General features: G+C 37.3%; 1 protein-coding gene across 4 annotated transcripts in view; it reads right to left on the bottom strand.

Annotated features, from left to right (window-relative positions):
* THSD7A (thrombospondin type 1 domain containing 7A) overlaps positions 1-19045 on the bottom strand; it is a 269424-nt gene that overhangs the window by 47330 nt on the left and 203049 nt on the right. For all 4 annotated transcript variants that reach the window (XM_027723206.2, XM_039388627.1, XM_027723207.2 and 1 more), the window contains 4 exons: positions 18513-18747; positions 15319-15434; positions 12979-13111; positions 9944-10047 (listed from right to left, as the gene is read on the bottom strand). In XM_027723206.2, coding sequence (XP_027579007.1) covers positions 9944-10047; positions 12979-13111; positions 15319-15434; positions 18513-18747 — 588 coding nt within the window. The remainder of the gene's footprint in view (positions 1-9943; positions 10048-12978; positions 13112-15318; positions 15435-18512; positions 18748-19045) is intronic.

The following is a 19045-nucleotide window of genomic DNA, read 5'->3' as shown; positions in this document are numbered from 1 at the left end:
GGACCTGCTCCAGGAGCTCCATGTCTCTCTTGTACTGAGGAGCCCAGAACTGGACAGACACAGTATTTCAGATGGGGCCTCACTAGGGATGTGTAGAGGTTCAGGATCGCCTCCCTTGACCTGCTGGCAATGCTCCTCCTAATGCATCCCAGGGTACTGTTGGCCTTCTTGCCCACGAGGACACACTGCTGGCTCATGGATAGCTTGTTGTCCACTACAACCCCCAGGTCCTTCTCCACAGAGCTGCTTTTCAGCAGGTCAGCGCTCAGCCTATGCTGGTACATGGAATGCAAGACCCTGCCTTTGCCTTTTTTGAATTTCAGGTGATTCTTTTCTGCCCACCTCTCCAACTTGTTGAGGTCCTTCTGAAGGGCTGCACAGCACTCTGGGTATTGGCCACTCCTCCCAGCTTTGTGTCATCAGCGAACTTGCTGAGGAGGCACTTTATCCCTTCATCAAAGTCAACAATGCCCTATTATTGTTTCTCATGTGTATTTTTTTAAACATGGTTGCTTATCTATTTTTCTGTCACAATCCTCAGTAAACCTACCTTTATTTTCTTTCCCAAAATAACATAAAAGTTGTTACACAGTAATAAGATTGGAAACTTCTAGTTGTTTGTTCAGAATTATATTTATGTTTCTTGGCATCTGACAGCACAAAGTAGATGCCGTAGCTCAAGACTGTGAAATAATTCAGGTCACCAATTGTTGCAGTAACATTGCATCTGTATACATATGGGGGAATATAACTTTTTAGATCACACTATAATTTAAGCATAGCACTTCAATTGTGCATACAATAATTGTTTCATTAGCGTGTGAATTTAAAAAAAAAATCAACTTCAACTGTTGGAGAAAAAGGGGTTTGGATGCAAAGTTTCAAATAAAGCAGAAAACCATCTATGACTGGGGAAGCAAAGAGGCAGGCACCCATCTCTTTTATGTGACAGAACATGAGGGAATGGCATGATGCTATGTCGGGGGGAGTTTAGTTTAGATATTGGGAAAGGGTTCTTCACCCAGAGGGTAGTTGAAACAGGTTCCTCAGGGACTGGTCACCAAGCATCAAGCCTGCCAGAGTACAAGACGCATTTGAACAACCACTCTCAGGCACATGGCGTGATTCTTGGGCTTGTCCTGTGGAGAGCCAGGAGCTGAAATTCGATAATCCTTGTGGGTCCCTTCCAACTCAGGATATTCTATGATTCTATGAATATGTCCTCCAGGAGGAAAAAAGGAAAAATGGCTGAGGAAACTTTTTTAATTGCTCTAAGGTAATTGTAATGGTCTAGCAACCTATGATTTCTGAAAAAAGCTTTTTTGTCTGACTAGTTCTAAACTAAATTTCTTCCTCATGATGACTGTAGGAAGCTGAACTTGATGACCCACATGGTTCATTTTGAGACCGTGTGCCTACTAAAACATATCCAGAGGTCCCAAGGGCATTGTTTTTTCATCATGTATGTGGTAAAATACTGTGAAGCGGGGGTGTGGTGGTGGTGCTGTTTTTTCTGGGATGCTAAGAAAACAACTTCTCTGATCCTTGACTGCCCTTTGGAGCAGGGCTGCCAGCATGTTTGTAATAGGCTCAGTGCTGCATTAAGTTGTGCTTACTGGAGGACAGTCCAGCTGCACATTGTCTAATACAATTATTCTGTCAACCCCTATTAGTATTGGTATAGTTTACACGAGAAAGCCTTTTTTTTTCAAATATAATGATTCAATGAGCAAAATCAAATATTTAAAAATTGAAAAGCCATACTATAGTATTTCTACAATTACACTAATATTTTGGAAAAACACAATAGTAGTCAAACTACTATCTTCCAATAGAAGCTTAGGCTATGGTGTTGGATTCTTCTGAGATACTCTTCTCTGCTAATAGCACACATCAGTTTCCCCAAGGAAAAAACATAGTTCAGACTAGTTCTACCATGTGGAAATTAACAGAGGTCAAACCTAAATTCTCTCTCTTGAGTTTGACTTTGACATGTGCACACATCAGCAAAACTAATTGCATTATCTTCACTGCGTCCTCAGGGAGCTGCAGGCCACTATTTTTAGCAATGAAAACTACACTATAGCCAAGGGCTAAAAGATGGTCCACTAATTAATCAATAACTTTTAATAACTTTCTTCAAAAGTTTAATACCTATTCAACATACTGCTTCTCCACCTAGTCCTTTGACAAGAAACAAATATCGTTCATGGATGAACATCCTTTCTTTCTAGCTAAATTGGCTTTTTTTAAAGCCAATATTTTTTTCCCTCATCTTTCCTAGTTATTAAAAGTTACTCCATGTGCAGATATCCACTCTGTCATAAATTTTTTCATACTCATATTAATGCATTTAATTTACATCAGGCAGACCCAGGTGAAAAGCTCTCCTGAGGATTAACACTTTGGGGTTTTTTCCAGATTAACTGTCAGTTGTACTGTAGCAATCAAAGCAGGAAACCTTCATTCTTGAGACCTAAATATTTCACCTTAATAACAACACAAATTAGAGGACAGCTTGGCATACTGTATCAATTCCTGAATCTTAGTTTTTACACAGCCTGTCCATAACTATTCATGTTACATCTAATTGACAAGACCTGGATAATTTGCTCTATATTCTATTTTCCTACTGTTATTCTTCATATTCAAGTATCAATGTGAAAGATTTATACTCCTTCTGACTGTTGAAGAATGGGTATTTTTCTATTACTCAAAGCAGGGATTTTGATAACTGTATAAATTCCATTAATACACTATTTTGGCCAGCTAACTGTCTTGACATCTGAAATACTCTTACTGTTAGTGGAGTTACTTTTTCCATTCACAGCCCAATCTGGGCAAACTCATCCCCTGCTGATGAGTTTTCTCTGATCAAACCTGTGGTTCTTTAACTATATTTGGTAGAAGTTACTGAGACTGATGATTAACTCACTATACAGAGAAGTGTCTTCAACTACTATAAAGCCATACCATGACAGGCTAATTATTTTGTCTATACAACCCTGTTATATTTATTACAGACATTAGCAGTAAGTGGAAAGAGCACGGTTCCTCTTTTACTGAATTAAATGCAAGTGATTATTAAGTGAAAAAACAGGAATACAGCTAACAGAAAAATCAAATTTAACATGGAAACCTTTCACTTACAAAATTGCTTTGGTATTTAACAATCACTATCTCCCAGAACAAGGGTGTGAAATAAATGGCAGTCTAAATTTTCTAGACAAAGGACTCTGATGTAATTAAAACTTTATTGGACAGCATTGTTTCCACCAAGTCCCCACAGGGGACTACAGGCTAATATATTTTTTGTTGGCATAATTAAATACTGAGACTGCATTTTAACAAGTCATATTATGTGTGGGTTTATATAAAAACCTTTCCAGTGTTAACATCATTTGCATACTTCACTGAGATTTCACTGAGATGTGAGATTCAGTGACCCTATACCTAAAAATTACTTCATAAATGAAGGTGTTCTATGTCCTTTTTTAATTGTTCAGTATTTTTAACAACAAAAACATTCTTTTTTCAATTCTAGAAAACCAGAATTATTTCAGCACAGTAACTTTTCTTAAACCTTCTATCCACGTTGCCTAATCTATGATTTCATCTATGTTTATTTCTTCCTCTGTGGGACACAGCAGATTAGACACTGCATGATGAAATGTTTCTACCATGAAGTATCTTAAGCAGGAGCACATGCACATAATATTGAGAAAATACAAGCCTGTGGAACATAAAGCGCTCTTTATGTTCCACAGAGAATAACAATGTATTTCTGCAAAATAAAATTGTCTGGAGATTCTGGCTCTTGTGTTGCAAAAAATACCAAACAAACAAACAAACAAAAAACCACTCATGTAAACACTGCTTTTGAGCAGTAGTCCAACTACTTACTTCAATATAAATCCTGAAGTTGACCACTGTCCTTTGCAATGACTAAAATATTAACTAGGCAATAGGGCACTCTTATCTGTTAAGTCTTAACAACATTAAAATAATAGTTTATAGCTCCATGAAGAGCAGGACTCCTTCATAATTTTGTCTTCTTTCCTGTGCTTTCAATAAGGGCATGAAACTCCCACAAGAGCAATCTCCCCCATGTCCATAAGCGAGGCCTGCTTGACTAAAGATGGAGGACAGGGCTTTTCACCACAGGTTCTGCCTCCAAGCCTCCCTGTGGCACAAACAAGCCTGAAAGGCCTCTGCGTGTGCTAATGGCCATCCTGAGAAACTTCCTCCCATTCTCTGTCTTTCAAATAAGTCTACAGACACCCCGTGAATGAAGAATTACAAGAGCTCGGGATCAGGTCTGTAATAGAGGCCAGTCCCCAGTGACATCAAGTATGGCTATCCAGGCATTTTCTCTGACAGCCAGGTTACTTTAACTTCTATTTAAATTTACAAATAACCTTCCTCTTTCTATTACAGAATATGCTGACAGATTTCACAATTTTCACCCCATTCCTCCTACAAAACTCCGAAGAAAATTCATGGTGGCAAGGACTACCGGCTGTGCATCCTTCTGCAAATCTCTTTCGGTCACTGGGATAGGTCTTACCATGTGCATCCATCCATATACATCATGATGGGATTAGGCTATTGCAGTTTGGGCACTCAAGCTTCTCATCTGCTACATGTCCTCTTTACTAGCATTGGGATGCCGTCCAACAAACCATACTTAAATTTGAAGGAGCTACTGGTGAAACAAGCCGTTTTAGTAACTTTCCTAGGTTTTCCTATACAATTTCAAAGGGATTTGAACTGTGTTTTTAAGTTTCTTCAAAGTCATCAAAGCTGAGGTTTACTAACATCAAAGATACGAGTATAACATAACACCTACCTGCCTAAGTTGTTCACAATTTCAAGCTTCATTTTTCTATCTCATTGAGCAGACTACTAATCTGAAATTAGATCTATGAGCTAATAAATGCCAGCCTTAAAAATACAAAGTAATGTCTCTCAGCACACCCTAACCCTAATTTCTCTCACTGCCCCATCAAATATTTGTAGCTTGGGTTTGTTGAGGATTTACTTTCTCATTCCAGTTTTTGGTTGGTTGTAGTTGTTTCATTTTTATTTTTTGCGGGAGGTATTTTGTAACTGCCAACACTGTGCATCTCCGTCCTGGGTTTCAGGTGACTCATTAAGACATCTGATCAACTTACTCTTGCTAACTGAGAAACAGCTTATGAAAGTAAACACAACATAAATGTTGCAATAAAATATGGGGTTTTTCTATATTTCTATGTAGAAATATAGAAAATATTCTATATTTTTCTATATAGCTATTCTTATAGAAAACATTTCTATATTTTTCTATATTTCTATATTTCCTTTTTCTTGAGGTCAAAATAAAGTTTTAAACTCCTTGCTGATGAACCTATCATTGTCTCTTGAGAGTTTTGAAAAGACCGAAGTCTTAAGTTGCTTCAATTCTGTAATACATTCCTGCCCTGCTAAAAGGCGCTGTTAAAAGGCATTTTATCAGTGATAACAGCTTCAGATTTTCATTCATCATAGAAATTCAACACAACTGTCATGACTATCTTCCTTCTTCAAATAAAGTTCATGCCTACAACAATGAATTTGCTGCTCACGTATTAAGTGCTATGTTACTATGCTTAAGATTAGATAAAAATGCTTGCCCATTATTTGCATGAATAGCTAACAAACATGCTTTTCTAAAAAAAATTAAAGAAATTCTTTTTTTAAAACAAGACTCAGAAAACACCAAACCTTTTTATTCTCTTTCCCCTGCTTTGACCCAAGCTACGGTTTTGTGATATTCATTAAAACTGACATGATTTGTAACAAAACCTTCATTATACAAGACAGATAGAAACAGAGTTGTCTTTAACAATGAATCACAATTCTAAATTTTATGATTCACCCAAGTATCTCTTTTGCCAAGAAGGACCAAATGTGATAAAAAAAGCTGAAGAATGGAAGTGTAAGTAGTAAAGCTGTGATATAAAGCAAGGCATGCATATGCTCTAGTTACAGACTCTTAAGATCTAATGAGTCACTTTTAATGATTCCTAACTTCCAGTTTTTTCCTTCGAATTTAATTATCTTTCTAACTAAAATATTAACAGTAACAGACTATTTTGTTCAAAACAAACTGCTAATGAATGCATGGTCAGATACGCCTTTTCCCTGTTCTTTCTTATTTAACACATTTGCTGATACGCGTGTTACAGTGTTTGTGCGTGGGCCATCAGACCAGAAACAGGACAAGCTGATAGCAATGGCAACATCCCTTAGCACTGAAAAAGAGAACTGAGAACTCTTCCCACATACAAGAATGCAATTACTTGCTCTACTGAGTATTGACATGAAATGAAAGGACAATCCACAGGATATCAAAGGGCAGAGATTACTTCTATAAGATTATTGTTTCACTCTGTCATCAAAAGTAAATTAGCACGAACAGATGAATGAATGTGTGATTTTTACATTCATGAGTGCCAGAAATTTGAAAGAGAACTCTTTCTCTATTGAATAAGAAATGCTACTATGTCAACAATATGATCAATATTTTTACAGAAATCACCAACAAACAGTTAAATGTGCTGTTCAAAATATCTGCATTCCAGTAGCAATTATAAATGCAGTATCAGAATGTTATACCAAATGGATATTTCAGTGCTTAGCATTTCCTGGGTTTGGGGTGGTTAAAAGGACTTGCATGGTAGTAGCTCAGTCCTTTCTGTATCTACATCATAAAATATTATTCAAATAAATAATTTATAGTACAGATTTTTTTAATGATATATTATCAAGCAAAGCTTTTCATGGCCTGTAGAAACTTTATTTATGAGAATCCAAGTATGCAGGAGGGAGACATAAATTAGCAGAGAGAGGGGACGAAACCTCTTCCAGAATCTTTCTTCAGAAACCGGTAAAATCTTTCTAACGCTGTCCAGGGTAGAGCTCAGTCAGACAGATGCTTGCTCTCAGGTCAATAATCTCCCTTCAGTTAGCACTTTGCATGAAATCAACTCTCGTGCAGGGAACCAAACAAAATAATGTGTTTTGCTAAAAATTAGCACATGACAATTTTCATGGTAGAATTTGGAATGTAAGAGGGGAAAGGGAATGTGTTGATGCCCTGTGTAGAAAATAACCTACATTAAACAAACAAAGAACACTATTCATTCAAAATGCAATTTTCTGATGTGTGAAGAAACTGATAATCTCTAGAATTACAGAAGTGTGTTTTCCAAAATGAAATTTACTTCTCTACAAAAATTCAACTTTTACTTCCAAATCATATTAATTGTAAAGGTAAAATATTTTATTTGTCTCAATCTAAGGAAAAGCTGTACTAGTTTATTTAGCTCCTCCAGGCTATCAGTTTACATTACTGAGGACAAAAGTAAAAGATATATTCAACACATTGTGAGGTATTAAAACATTGAGACTTGATGCATAACATATCTGTGTTTGAAACTTAGATTTTAATTTACACCACTTACATAAATGGGAAAGATATTGGGCAAAAAAGATCTCTGTCTTTAAGTGTCCCTGTAATGTTCACCACTGCAACAGCCTAAACAATATTTAGATTCATATTTAGATATTTGGACTGAGGCACAAACGAACTTTGGTTGTCCAGCTGAATAACTAGTTCTGTGAATTCTACAATAAAATTTATACATGGCATATATTTAAAAAAAAAAACAGGAGCAAACAAAATCTTCCTTTCTAATGATTTATCTCAGAATTATTGACAGGATTCTATCAAAACCACCTGCTTTCTTCAGGCTTAGCTGCAGCAGGGGTTCCTAATGAACGATTACTGATCCTACCACTTTATCACATTACACTAGAGAGCTACTACCATTATACTTGCTTGTAGGTACAAGATTACTGTTTGAATACATCATCTTTCAAAAGATCGAACGCTGCGTAGTACCAAAGAGAAATTCTGCCAGACTGTTCTACCAGATTTGAAAACCGCATGCCCAGTAATTCCAAAATCATGTATTATTCCATATGTGTGTGCCCTGCACATGATTTGAGTTACATTAAAAAAAAAAAAAAAAAGAAACTCTCATGACAGGAATAATAAAACCCAATCTGCATGCAGTACAATTAGCTATCTTTCCTTATTAACTGGCTCTGAGGAAAAGTCAAGAGATTTAGGTACTACCATGCAAGTACAGAAGACAACACTTTGTACTATCTGAACTCCTACCTTCTGTCTAACACAGAAATCTTACTTCTTCAGTGTGCAATTTGAATGTATCCTCCAGAGCTGCTACAAATAGATTGCATTGTGATAGACCTTTGAAATAATTACCACAGCCAGAAGTCTTTTGTGTTAGTAGGCAATTCCTTCAGGTTTCAATGCTTTCAGGCAATGCCTTCAGGTGGTAAGCCCTAAATTGATCTCCTGTAACACTTTTTTTAGTAAGCGGTAGGAGCTACTAGCTTAAGATTTACTCTATGACTTTTTTAAGTATACCATAACCTCCTTTAATACTGCAAGGAAGTTAATGACCTGAACATTTCACTTCTGCAGTTAGCAGTGTCCTTGCTCAGGAATGCTACAATCTGCTGAGCCAATAGTGATTCAATAGATAGGAGTTTGCACTCAAAAACTGGCAAAGGAGAAAAACCTTCCTGGAATTCAAGGTTGACTAGTAGTTCAAAGCAATTCAATTACTGTTACACAGTAAGAAGGAATTGCATCCTAAAAACCCTTCTCCTGACTATATTTAACAGAATCACAGATACACAATTCTGTTAAAACCACTGCATTCTCTATGAAAACAGGTGAGAGTAGAACTGTATTTGGATGCAAAAATTATTTGCTATGAAATGGAAATGGTGCAAAAATGTCTGGATTGTTGGGCTCAAAGGGTCAGTGGTCTCCAAGCCCAGCCAGCAGCTGGTTAAGAGTGTTGCACCTCAGTGGTTAATTCCAGGAGCAATTCTGTTTAGCCCCTTTATCAACCTGTACAGAAAGCATCCTCAGCAAGTTGGAGGACAATGCTAGTGTGAGCAGTGTGAGCAGACAGTTCCTGGAAGGTAGGGCTGCCATTCAAAGGACCTTGACGGCCTGTAGAAATGGGCTGGCACTGAACTTTAATAGTATAAATGCAAAGTCCTGCATCTGTCATGCTCCTATTGCTCTCTGTGACTACCTTAATTTGAGGGCATAGAGAAGAGATAATCAAACTGTTCTCAGACATATGCAGGGAAAGGGTGAGGGGTCACAGACACAAATTGCATCAGGGAGCAAGTGTCAGAGAGGCTGCAGGATCTCCATGCTGGCAGATTCTCCAAACATACTGAGATATGGCCCTGAGCAACCTGTTCTGGTCTGAGTGGGATTTAACTTTGAAACTGGCACTACTCTGGGTAGAGGGTTGAATAAAGGACTTCCAGAATTTCCTCTCAGATGAAAATTATTGTAGGGTTCTCCAACCCTAAACTTTCAAACAAACACAGGGTGCAAAAGCCTTTTATTCTGTCTAATGGATATACTCATAAACATGTCTGCACATCCTTACCATGAAAAATGTCACATTTTCACAGATGAATTTACACCTTTTCTACAAAAAGAAGTATGTAAAGTCAGCCATCCTTTTCTTCTTTTTGAAAACATACTTTCTACAAACACCTATGAAAACTTGATTCAAGTAAGGATGGTGAAAAAAACTGAACAAAAAATATCATAAAATTAGTGACTAATCTGGTATCTATATTTCAAAGTAAATCAACATTGATATTTTATGAGTAAAACATTGGACAAATATCAGTTATGATTCACCCTGCCATACTAGCATTCAGTATTTTCCTTTGCTGATGAACATAAAGGTAGATAAATTAATATTACGTTATAATGACTAAAATTTTAGGCATTTCCCACACCAGTGCAGCTATAGATTTCTAAGGAATGAATTACAGAAACAAAGGGTCTAACCTCTTGCTTGTAGCCCAGGTCCACAAGTCTCATGTGCTCCCGGACTGTCTTGGCGCACATACCATGGTACGAGCTGGCACCTGCGCCATTTGTGGGTCTTCCACCTGAAATGAGAAGGGAAGTAATCAGCTTCAAACAATCCATCTACATTTGTAGCCATCAAACGTGAGGCAGCACAAGTGCTAGGCAGTGTTAGAAACTACCATAAGCTGTTACTTGTTATTACTAACTGGACACAGACAATTCACGAAAACCAGTAACAATACCATAAACTTATCCCCATTTCTGTTAACTTTTTTTCTCCTTTTAGAATGAGGCCACTTAGGACACAGTGAAGAAAGGTGAAGGCAAAGGAGGGAAGAGAAAGTAAACCATATATATTTTCAAGGATTTCAAAGCATGAAGGTACATTAACACTACCTAACAAATACACAGTGAATACATTAACACAAAACACTAACACAGTTATAAGAGATATGAGAAAGAAATTTTAAAAAAGAAAACTATACAGAACAATAAAATTATATGAATTGCATACCCATTTAACAGAAGAACTCCTTTGCTATGGATTTATATCTGAGCATGCTCAGAGTATTTTACAAGTCAATAAGATGACATGCTAAAATTTGAAAAGGGGACTTAGCGAAGGGACACTAGCGGTTCTTAAAAACAACTTGGACCCATTAAGTAAGGATGAATTTTAAACCATACCATGTCCTAATAAACCTCCCCTCTTTCCCACTTTCTTTTACTTCCTGTCTTTTTTCCACCTATATGAAGCAAAGGTGTGTTGAAGTTTCCCAAATACATTCCAGAGATAAGACTCCAGGATTGATTTCTCATTAAGGCAATATTGTAATTGTCTTTTGGCAGTAAGTACTGTCACAAGAAAAGTGAATTTCTTTATCTTTTCCTTCTTTTCCCCAGGTCTTTTCTTCCCCCACTCCCTTAGGTATGCCTTGCAACACAACAGTAAATGGAGCAATTCTGCTTTGCTTGAGCACAAACAAGTCTTGGAGCTACAAAGATAAGGTAGGATGAACAAAGTTTTAGGATTTTTATTTTGTTTTCTCAAATTTACGAGGGTAAAGTTGTCACAACAAGCAAATTCCTTTGCTAAGCTTCATTTGCCAAATGCTATTCCAAAAGAAGAAATAAGAAGAAAAAGAGAACGGCAGCTACAGTAAAGTAGCTTCGGTCAGCTCTTCCCTGGCTGGAATTTTTTTCTACGCAAAAAGTTTTTTCTTAAATACGTTATCACAGAGGCGTTACTAAAACTTCTAATTGGCTCTCCTCCTTGGTCTGCACCAGGAATTCCGCCCTGGAGCCACCCATCATCGGCTCCCAGGTGGGGAAAACCACATAAACCTATGACAAGTTTCACTGCAACTTGCCTCTATGGGACAGCAACCGAACTAAGGCACGAGCCAACTGTGTGTGTGAGTCCATCTGCTACAGCATGTGTGCAGGTCAGAAAGATGTTAAAAGACATGTACAGAACATGTGTTTGGTATTAGTTCATGTCATGAAATATAAATGACCTCATCTACCACTCTCTAACAACTCTTCTTTCTTCTGCTCAGCACATTGTCATGCAGTTCAGATACGGAAGATACTGAAGAGATGAGAAGCAGCCAGCATTTTAAAAGATAAAACTCCGACTCTCATTTTGACTAGAAAAAGTTCTTGAGCTCTGTTTCTCTGATGTTTGGAGTACTGATTTTGGTAGCTTCCCAATGCTCTTTTAAATCTTCTCATATCTTTTAGTTGCATAGAGTGTGATCTCCGAATGAATTTGCAATGATAATTCTTCCCAGACGATGAAAGCAACACATTTCTTTAATCTCAATTTCTTTTCATTAAAATAAGCCTAAATCCTATTTGTACCTCTGCAACAGAGAGTAGTTTCATAAAACAAAACAAAAAAATCTTTTTATTATTTTGTCAAGTAAATCTTGACTAAAATCTAAAACTAGCTGCATCAGAATTTTCTAAACTTTGTCTGTATCAACAGCTAGATCTTGTATGATTGTCTGTATCAACAGCTAGATCTTGTATGACTAGACCTTCCCACACCACTCAGATGGATTATACAGAACTACTCACAAACTTTCTTAACCAGTGATGGTGGAGATCCCCACCTACTGGAATAGTCTTCAACATTCTGTGGTGAAGACTAGGACAACACAGAGGACACAGGGAATATGGGAATACATTCAATTCTGAACTATCTCAGGGCTTAGATGTATAGAAAGATGAAGGATACAGTGGGTGGCACAGTGTGGCATCAGAACTCAGCTCTCCTGTGGAAAAAATCTCTCACTCTGCACCCTTTGCAGTGAGTGAATTCAAGTGGGACAGAGTTTTGTCCAGGAAGAACTCTCTCGTAACTTTATTACTCCATACCTATATACAGACTCTCTACTCACCCTGGGTCCCAGCTCTCCAGCCAGGCAGATGTTTCTTTATCTCCCCACATACCACACACATTCATGTGACTGCTTCCAGCCACAGAGAACAACCATGCTTCAAGCGGCTTTCCAGCTTGACCTTGTGGTTTTTTTCACACACACACACTAATATTAGCTCTGGCTAGCTCAGGACCACAATATTTTTGCTTTAGTATTTTCTTCCTCTTTTATCATCCAGGTGGCTGGCGTTGTCCATCCAGCCGCTCCTACACTTTCCTAAACGGATAAGATTGCTGTTTGGTGCTTTGGAATTTAGAAAGATAGATTTTTTTTACATGTATAAATGTCAAAACAGATTCTAGGAAAAATTTATCCTGAAAAGTAATTCTTAGCTGTTACACTGTTCCTGCAAAGGAATTGGAACAAAATGAAACAGTGATTCACTATGGGCCCAACCAAGTCTACATATCTGTTCTGAAACCTTGATTTAGATATGCATTCCTTTTTTCTAAATAGTACATGTTAGAAAAGAACCTCCTGTTAAGAAGTGGAATTCAGCAAGCCTTAGAGGTAGTACAAGTTGAAAAATCATGTCTGAGCTATTTCTGGTGGATTGTCTCATACCTGTAGCTATGGCAGACAGGAGAAGCTTCACATTCCCTTTCCTCAAACAAAGAGTCTGGGCACTCTCGACCACCGTTGGCGGGGAGCTGGATGATGACTCGGTGACGGGATTGCTTCCTTACTGTGACACCCCCTGCAAAGAGTACAAGAGCTTGTTTCTCCTGCTACTATACAGGGATGACAGTAATTAGAGGGAAAACAGGACTTAACAGGTATTTGAACTGATTGCGATAATATCGACATGCTATTTTGCCCATAAGCAGAAAAATTAAGACTAATAGAAAAAATACTTTAGTTTCAGCTAAAGGCCAGGAAGCAGAACTAAACATAAAGCAATAGCGGCAATAGTGAAAAAATGACTGAACAAATGAACAGACAGCTGAAATGAATACACAGTTCAAGTGAACAAAAATTAAACCAGCTCAGTTTGCTGCTACACTTTCCAGTTTGAAGGTATAAGCTTGCATGTAAAACCAGAGACAGAAATTCCACTCTAGAATTCCTTTGCAGTTTACAGATTTTAATTATTATAGTCATTCATTATTAATGATAAACAATAAATAGTCTCTACAGGAATTTTGATTTCAGTCATCTTCGGGTATCAGTTCTTCAGGCAGAAAATTAAGAGAAAAGCTACAGATCTGTATTAGTTCCATGGCAATGCCTAATACAGAAATACTGTTAGGTAAAAATCTTGGATTATTTTTTTTTCAGTGAGCAGTAGAGCGGACATTTGGCTGACTTGGTTGATATCAGCTTTGGGTGGGTTATTACAGCAGCTGCAGCTTGTCTGAACACAGAAGAGTGCTGGACCACAGCCAAGGAATTGTAATTAGGAGCAAGCAGTAGGAGAATCCCGGTGGTGGCTCTCCAGCACCTGGCTGCTTTTCAACACATAGGAAACCCTTCACTCCTGAGTCAAACAGCTCCAGGAGATGCCAAGAGGTGTCACAAGGGACAAGACAGACATGCAGCCCAGCAAAGCTACTGACCAGCTTGCTGACACAAATGGGTAAACCCTATGAAACAAAAATTGTTTGTGTAGTATAAAAGGAGTTCAACCACTGAATGGACGTGACACCTGTAGTAGTTCACAAATATACTGTTTAATAGAAGTCTGCATGCTAGTTTGTAGTAAATATTTGTGAAGATATGCTCATTGCACTGAGAACTTTCTTAAAACTCGCAGAAATGAGAACAGGAAAGGATAACATTTTTGTCCAAAATGATCTGCTCTAACAAAAATATTTCAGAAAGAATAATTAATACTGCTGCAAAATAACACACTATTTAATGATTAATAACTATTTCATAGTTTCAGATTTAATGGTTTAAATTCTCTGCTCTTTTTCAAAGGTTATGGATTTAAGTCTTCCTAACCCTTTTTTTTCATTTGTTAAACAGTAACAGGAATTACTGCAAAAATGCCTTTTTGCTTGTGTCCTTTATAAAGCATATAGAATTGGCCATGACAATCCAAGTCTGTATGTTTGATATAACTGTATCTTACATTCTAATAATCTGGTAGCTGTGAGTAATCACCGTGTCCCACACAGGGATTAGCACCCTGTGGAACAGGATGCATTACGGAGTCTACCTGTAATAGTACATATTAGAAAAACAACTCCTGTTAAGCTTAAAAAAAGAAATAAGGCATAAAAATGTGGCTAATATTAAGCCTGTCATCACTCTTCATGTATGATTTCATGTCTCAACTTCATGTATGATTTCAATGTAATAAGAATTCAGGGGAGATGTGCACTGTTTTTAAGTGCTTTGCCAAGTGTAAAAAAATGGTATTGGGTTATATGTTTAAATCAGAGCATTACCATCAATGTAAAGTCTTCTGATTTTTATTAACTTTCCTTCAATTTTCCTTGGAGTAGAAGCAGCTAGCCAAAATTATAAACAATTACATATCTATTTATCTACCTGCTTTTCTCCTGGTATATAAAGCCTCAGTTTTCTGACGAGCAAACAGCCTAAGCTTAAGGATTTCCAAAGCCCAAATCTGTCAATTTTATAACCTGACAATTAAAATGCTACAATTGTACAAGTATCTGTTTTGGTGTTACATTAAGAGATACGTGTTTAGTCCATGACTAGTTATCTCTTTATCTGTGTAAGACGCAAATGAGAGTTTGTAACATTAGGTAAAAGGGGGGGAAAATCTGTAAGCAGATGCATATAGAAAATGTATAGAAAAACTATTATTTTCATCAAAAACTTTATGTCCTCCTTGCAGCTGCTGTACCAGGTATTACATGTCCTCTGTCACAAAGAGATGTGTATCTGCCAAAAGTGACTGTTAGTCTAACTCCACACAATGGATAAAATTACCTTCTTGACATGAAGAAGGACACATTGTCCAGTCACTGAATGGAGTCACAATACAGTCCTTCCTACAGGGAAGCAGACAAGGTCTCACAGTTTCAGGTCGAAGGCTTTCAGGGCATCTAAAAAAAAACGACAAAGCATTATCAAATAAGCAATCATTCTGCAGTGAAAGGGTGAATCATGAGAGGTACTGAATGCCTGCAGGCAGATGAGGGCAGTGCTAGTTGCCTAGAATTCACCAGGATGGAGCACAGACAGAAAAACCATTAGCAAAACTATCACCTCTGGTGAAGACAAGACAAGTCAAATCCAGTGTATTCTATACCTGGGATTTAACTTAAATAATCATTGTTCCTCACCCACCATGCCAGACTCTGTTCTTCTCAGGGTTATTTTCAAGTTTTCACATAATTATGAAGAAAAGCCACCTCATTTCGCTTAACAAAATACAGTTTTAGGTCTCATGACTTTACCAGAAGTATAAAATCTGGAAGGAGGCTTATTTAAAATAACACTGCTAAATCAGGAACAAATAGATATAAACTGACAATGATTATGAGGAGAAACCAGAAAATGATTTGAAACTGCCTGATCAATGAGACTGAGAAAGACTGTCAGAAAAGACAAAAATCCTCACTTGTTTTAGGAAGAGGCTTGATCAGCATATAAAAAGGATTATTGGACTGCCACATATGGGACTCATTACCCAGGTCATTTTCCCCCTTCTGTGAGGATCCTGTCCCTTTTCATCAAGGACAAACAACTCTCTACTTGATCAGAATGATGCAATAACTCTCACAGAAATACTGCAAATCTTTAAAATAATTTCAAAATTACTATTGCTCTAAAAGCATAAAGACTGTGGACTGTCAGAGGAATATGTGAACATGCAAGAACAACATCACTTCCATATTTCAGAGCTTTTGCATCATTACAGAAAAACATCACTGTGACTAGCTTTTCCTCTTGTGGCTGCTGGGCAACTGGGACCAGAGAGGTGAGACAATAGTTTAATATTTAGAGTTCAACAGCTGGGAAATCTTGGCTTGTGCAAGGCATCTTTCTTGCCAGTCCAAAGGAAGTAAAGCAAGTCTAATGGTGAACTATCAAGAAAATATGGTCTCCACGGTCAGTGGAGAACTATGCCTGTGCTATGTTAGGAGGAAAAAAGCTGAGTTGCAGCTTTTCAGGAACATATTCTTCAGCAATAACACTTGCTAGTTCATGTTTTTCATCAGTTGTTTCTGCATTTTCCTGTCAATTCACATAAGCTTCTCAATGTATGATCTATTACCATGAACAAGCACCAACTCTCGATGCCCTCTTATAATAACATTTCCATCCTTTCTCTTCTCTCCCCTTCCACCAATGTGAAAGACCGGGAAATAACATAGCTATAGCAACACAAATCTCCATCACTTTTCTATAAGCTCTCTCTACATTTCTAATTCAAATTGTGCCTTGTTTCTATGTGATTCATAAAATCAGATTCTTATATGCATGGGTGTACTATATATAAACAGGTACACTTCAAAAAAAACCTCTGCTACCAATCATACATGTTAACTATGTTGGCAGAAATTTTCTCTAAGGTGAAAATAAAAAATGTTTCTGAAAAGTATTGAACATTGGCTTACTAATGGCTTTTCTTACATTGGCTTTTTTCTTAAAGAACGGGAGGAATTATAAGCATACAAAAGAATTTGAAATATACTCATTCACCATTTCACTGAGAACTTCATCTTTCAGGAGCACTGAACACTACAATTCCTCTTCAGATACTTAAGCAAGGCAATTAGTTCAATTAGAACACCATTTCTATCCTTTATATTGTTTGTATTTACTATATGTGGTTTAAAGCGAAATATTGATTTTTTTGCAGTCCTTACTCAAGGTCAAATTAAACAGAAAAGATACATGCTGAAGTCTGTAACTTCTGAGGCAGATAAGGCCAATAGTATTGATTGTATGGCACCACAGTAATCCTTTTTATTAAGGGGAGTTTAAAACAAGGTTCCTATTTACATTTTCATGTTAAATGTCTGGGTCTTTAAAAATGATTCTGTGATTTTAATGTGACAATTTGAAGCATCAACTGAGACCTTTTTTCATTTCGCATGATTAATTTATAAAAGAATAAAACAGCCTTCCTCCAAAAATTTAAGGTCAAATCACAGGCAGAGACATTAACAATAGATTTCAAAAGAATTATAAATCATTAGAGGGTTTGGGGTTTTTTTAATGTAAATGGACCAAAAAAAAGATATAATGTTATCATGACTAAATAGAACAGCAACTTAATGCAGATACAGAACAATTTAGATTACTGAATGTGCTGGCATTACTCCCCATATTTCCATTTAAAGTAAATTAGGCTTAAGGTCTACTGCAGAATAAAGCAACAAATGGCAGGCACCATGCAAATATTTCGTGCGAGAATAGCTGCCTCATGAACTTTCTAAATGACCTCTGATATCAGTTCTTTCAGTTTTGAATCTGTCCTGAGTGGGATATATTTACAGACTGCCAATCCATACGGAGATATTATCAAATGCATTTTACTAGCAGCTAATCCATATTTAACCCTGGTTATACATTAAACTGTAAAATTAAATCACTGGGCCAAAGGGATCACTTAAAAAACTATATATATGGGGAAAAGAAATCACAAAGGTTGTCCAGCTAATGTTTAAACTAACATTTCAAATTAATGCCCTGTCAGGGTTCCACTATGCTACATCTCCTTGGTCTGCTTCTGAGAAGGTGCACTTACATGTGCTGTACTGGATTTAAATCTAAACCACTATTTTTGCATGGAACTCCACTAATCCACATATTGCAGTGCTTGCTTGAGAGTACCACAAGGATCTTTGGAATGATGCTGCTCTGCATGTCACACACATACCCCACGAATTTTACCTCGACTCAACCTGACGATGGTAAGGAGCCAACTGGATTTAGTCAGCAGAATCACCATTGCAAATATACCCTCTAAAAATCAATAGTGAGAAAGGTATCATCTAGTCCTCCTGTTGTACCAGTTTTGTATTTTTAGAAGATGAAGTGTTCACCTGTGAGAACACTCATGAGAAAGAACAGGGTCTTTTTGTCTTTGCATGTAGTCACTGGGGATAAAAATATAAAGCAGCAAAATCTGAAGATAATTACAGCATGAAGATATTTTTAAAGATCTTTACTTTTTTGGGCCCACTTGTCCCACATTGACTCTCACGCAGATGACCTTTCTTGTCTGCATCCCCACGGAACAGGTGGCCTCCCCGTTCCAGCTGGCAGAGGAGTTGAAAGCAGAGACAGACGTGTCCTCAATGCACTGTCCCCACGGGCCGGTTTGCCAATGATACACAGTGCAAGAGTGCTCGTTACAGCTGCGCATTTCCTGCAGGGCACTGATATTTGGGCACTGTATTCCTCCTGGAACAATAAAAGAGGGCAAAAATTCATTCAGTGGAAGGAGATTTTTTTTTAATCTAAAAAAACCCACAAGCCCACTTTGAACTCACATTAGTTACACATTATCAGTTTGATTACATGAAAAAAATGCTGTTCTCCTTTTTTCCTCCTCCCTATATTGACTTTGACAAATTTCAGTCAACAGACCACACAGAAAAGACTGTTCATGGACAGTATGTAAATCTGTACCATAAGGATGCCAAAATAATCATAACTTCTATGATACATTAATGTGCTTGGAGTAATCTACAGTCATTAT

This window comes from Pipra filicauda, unplaced genomic scaffold, assembly GCF_003945595.2.
Source record: "Pipra filicauda isolate LSUMZ 115617 unplaced genomic scaffold, ASM394559v2 scaffold66_size7647185_pilon, whole genome shotgun sequence".
NCBI classification, from domain to species: Eukaryota; Metazoa; Chordata; class Aves; order Passeriformes; family Pipridae; genus Pipra; species Pipra filicauda.
Note: the sequence above shows the minus strand (reverse complement) of the source record. Positions and strands in the feature narration are given on the sequence as shown.